Consider the following 3,932-nt stretch of genomic DNA (forward strand, 5'->3'; position numbering starts at 1 on the left):
ATGAGAGGGGAGGGTCGCTGGACCCTGCCTGTGCTAACAGATCTCCCTGACTCCAGCATCGTCTGCCATCAACTGGGGACGGTGGGCACCTCCGACCACCACGCCGTGCTGGCATGCGTCAAGCTGGATATAGCGAAGGAGGCAGCCACCCCGCGCACCATCTGGCTGTGGGAGCAGGCTGACTGGGCATCCCTGAGACACGACATCGTTCGCTTGGACTGGGACGCCCTACTGATAGGCAACATAGAGGAAAAGGCCCGTGCCCTTACCACCAAGCTCCTTGCCCTCCAGCAGCAACACGTCCCCAGCAGAAGGTACCTCGTTAGGCCTAGTGACCCTGCTTGGTTCGGTTACCGATGCCGAGCGGCTAAACACGCAGCCTGGGTGAGGTACAAACGTCTTCCAACACACTACAACTGGGCCCAACATCGTGTGGCGTGTAGACGGGTGACAGCTACCTGCAGGTGGGCGAGACGGCAGCAGCGAGAGGACAAGAGGCGAAAGCTCTGTGGCTCAGGGGTTGGCCACAAGACCTGGTGGAGGCTTGTCAAGGACCAGCAAGGGACAGGCCACCGCGACACTGTTCCTCCACTAACAAGGCTGGACGGAACAACAGCCACCAGCAGTGAGGACAAGCCTTCTCTACTCGCTGAGTTTTTCGCAGAGAAGATGTCAGTCACTGATCCGGGTAGACATCCACCTCACCTCCCTCAGGAAACAGACCACACCGTCGCCAATGTTCAGGTGACACATGGACAGGTGGAGCGGCTAATGAGGGAAGTAGAGGAGAACAAAGCCACCGGCCCGGACATCAGCCCGCGGCTCCTCAAACGCTGCGCCAGTGAGCTGTCAGGTCCTCTCACCAGCGTCTTCAGGGCCTGCCTGATGGAGCACGGGTGGCCCTCTATATGGAAGGAGGCGCGAGTGGTACCAGCCCACAAGAAGAACTCAAAGTCTGAGCCCAGCAACTGCAGACCCATCTTGCTGCTCTCCGTGGTGGGCAAGTTGCTGGAGCAGGTAGTGGCAGGTGTCATCTGTCATCACCTGAGTGAGCACCGCCTCCTCTCAGACAGGCAGTTCGGCTTCCGGTCTGGCCGCTCAACAGTGGACCTTCTCATCCTCCTCTCCCAAATCTGGCAGGATGCCCTGGATGAAGGTCTGGATACTCTTGCGGTGGCCCTGGACATTGCTGGGGCCTTTGACAGGGTCTGGCATGCGGAGCTTGTAAAAAAGCTTTGCGCCAAGGGTATCCAGGGCAATCTCCTTGCACTGCTCGAGGACTACCTCTAGGGGAGAACCCTCCGGGTAGTCATCAATAGACAGGCATCCCAGCCGTTACCTATACAGGCCTCAGTTCCACAGGGTTCAGTGTTGGGCCCGATCCTGTGGAACATATACATCGATTACCTCCTGCGGTAAATACCGACTCTGCTTGCATACGCCGACGACTGCAGTCTCTCCCGCTACTGCTGCCGCTCCGACAGTCAGCGAGCCGTTAGAGAGCTGAACAGGCAGCTCAGGCTGGGGATGGAGTGGGGAGAGGCGTGGCAAGTAAGCTTCGTTCCAGAAAAGACGCAGGCCATGGTCATCTCACGGTCCCCAGCTGCCTCCCCAGCAGTCTCAGGCTGTCTGAGTTTTGGAGGCCAGACACTTCCCCTCCAGGAACACGTCAAGTTGCTGGGAGTGACAGTGAACTGTGGCCTGTGCTTTGACCGCCATGTTGCTGCTGTTGCCCACCAGGCCTCCCAACGAGTCTCTGCACTGCGTCGGATGTCGGGAAACCTCGACTCCAGGGGCATCCTCACACTGTACAAGGCTCAGATACGGCCTTGTATGGAGTACAGTGCCTTGTCCTGGATGTCGAGTGCCCCGACCCACTTGCAGAGACTGGATGCTGTGCAACGACGTGCCCTGCGCTTGGTGGGGATGGACGGACAGCAGCAGCAGCAGCAGCAGCAGCAGCAGCAGGAGGAGCCGACCGGAGTCACGTCGCTGGAGCATCGGCGGGACGTGTCGGCGCTGGTGGTCCAGCACTAGGCCCGGGTTCTGGAGGTCCCTCATCTCAGTTCGCTAAGGCTCCCACCACGAGCTGTCCAGAGGGAGTCCAGGACCACCACCTCCAGTGACATGCTGGTGCAAGTGCCTCGATCTTACTCGAGGCAGCACCAGCGCTCTTACACAGCCAGAACCTCCAGACTGTGGAATGTGTTTACGGCAGCCACGAGTGATACACAGACAATGACACTCCAGCAAGTGAAAGTGGCTGCACACAGGTGGCGTAAAACAGAAGCTCCCACACTAGTGCTGTGTTAATCATGTGTATATATAGTAGGATGAGTTTGCTTTTGTATGTATTTTCTTCTTTATATTTAAGTATAGGCTTTTCAAATAACAGCATAAAAAACGTGTTGTTTTAAGCCTGATGTAAATTTTGTTTAAATAAAAAAAAAAACTATTAGAGTAACAGACAGCTTCAAGTAAGTATTTGTGAATTACCGTAATTGACAGCAAGAATTGTTTCAAGACATACAAAGAAAATATCATGAGGAAAGTTAAACAGCTAGCAAATATGATATACAATAATTGCGAAAAGATGCTCAAAAATATTAACTGGAAAGACCTGGAAAAGTGAAAAGTTACTATCGGTCCGATATGGAACAAATATAGATACGTTTCTTGTGATTTAGTTTCATATCCCCATATAAGGTGCTTTGTATGCATTTTCGTGTTTTGGTACTAACAATGTGATAACACTCAAAACTTACGTTTTTACATGTAGAGTTCTACATGTAGAGTGCTTTTCATGAGTTTTTAGTGTTTTGATAACTAGGAAGCTCAAAATCTCTCATAATACATGTTTTTCGTAAAGTATTTTCATTTCCCCATATAGAGTTATTTGCCTTCATTTTGTCATTTTTGTACGTAACAATATAAAAAAAAAACACTTAAAATAAAAGTTATTGGTAAAAGTATACTGTTTCTCCATAAAGGGATTTTTGCATGCATTTAAACAGTTTTGTATGTAAATTGCTCAAAACACTACGTAGAGATATTATTGGTAATGTTGTTTTGCTTTCCCATATAGGGTGTTTTCCATCCTTTTCATCGTTTTGCTGCTTAGCACTCTCATAAAAATTCAAGACATATTTCTGGAAATCTCGATTTCTTTCCTTGTATAAGCTGGTTTGCAAACATTTTGCCGTTCTGGCACCTAACAATGTGAAATACACTCAAAATACACGCTGTTGTTAATTTGTTCTCTTTCTCCATATTGAGTGCCATTAATGTTTATAGCGTTTTGGTGCCTAAGATGCTGAAAATACTTATAGTACACGTTTCTCGTAATGCATTTTCGTTTCCCAATATATGATAATTCCCATACATTTTGAGGTTTTTCTATATAACATGCTCAAAACACTCAAAATACTCGTTTTCGGTAATGTTTTTTTTTTTTCTCCATAAAGGGTGTTTTTGCATGTTTTAATATTTTGGTACGTAAGTAGCTCAAAAACACCGAAAAAAGACGTTTTTGTTTACGTTGTTTCGTTTTTCTTATATATATATATATATATATATATATATATATATATATATATATATATATATATATATATATATATATATATATATATATATATATATATATATATATATATATATATATATATATATATTTAGCGTTCTGGTGCCTATCACGGTTATAAACATACAAAAGACACGTTTCTGGAAATCTCGTGTCCTTTCCCCCAAAAACGGTGCTTTGCATGAATTTTTACATTTGCATTTTTTGGTACCTAACAATGTGAAATACACTCTAAGTACAAAATACATGCATTTTTATTAAGTAACAAGATCAAAACACTCAAAATGCTTCCTTATGGTAATGTTATGATTCTCTGTATAGAGTGCTATTTATGTGTTTCAGCATTTTG

At 46.5% G+C, this 3,932-nt stretch overlaps 1 protein-coding gene across 1 annotated transcript; it reads left to right on the forward strand.

Annotated features, from left to right (window-relative positions):
* Window positions 1-1,499, forward strand: LOC135094639 (uncharacterized). Its single transcript, XM_063994898.1, has 3 exons — window positions 1-780; window positions 916-1,156; window positions 1,348-1,499. The coding sequence occupies exons 1-3, from the start codon at window positions 1-3 to the stop codon at window positions 1,497-1,499; spliced, it is 1,173 nt and encodes a 390-aa protein (XP_063850968.1).
* Window positions 1,500-3,932: the final 2,433 nt, after the last annotated feature.

The sequence above is a fragment of the Scylla paramamosain genome, chromosome 46 (assembly GCF_035594125.1).
Source record: "Scylla paramamosain isolate STU-SP2022 chromosome 46, ASM3559412v1, whole genome shotgun sequence".
In the NCBI taxonomy this organism is placed as follows: domain Eukaryota; kingdom Metazoa; phylum Arthropoda; class Malacostraca; order Decapoda; family Portunidae; genus Scylla; species Scylla paramamosain.

Excerpts from the sequence above, each read along its gene's own strand:
- LOC135094639 (XM_063994898.1), top strand. The coding sequence starts at position 1 with ATGAGAGGGGAGGGTCGCTGGACCCTGCCTGTGCTAACAGATCTCCCT. Across the intron at positions 781-915 it reads TGGAGCGGCTAATGAGGGAA|GAGGCGCGAGTGGTACCAGC; the intron begins GTAGAGGAGAAC and ends TCTATATGGAAG. Across the intron at positions 1,157-1,347 it reads GCAGGATGCCCTGGATGAAG|GCCTCAGTTCCACAGGGTTC; the intron begins GTCTGGATACTC and ends TTACCTATACAG.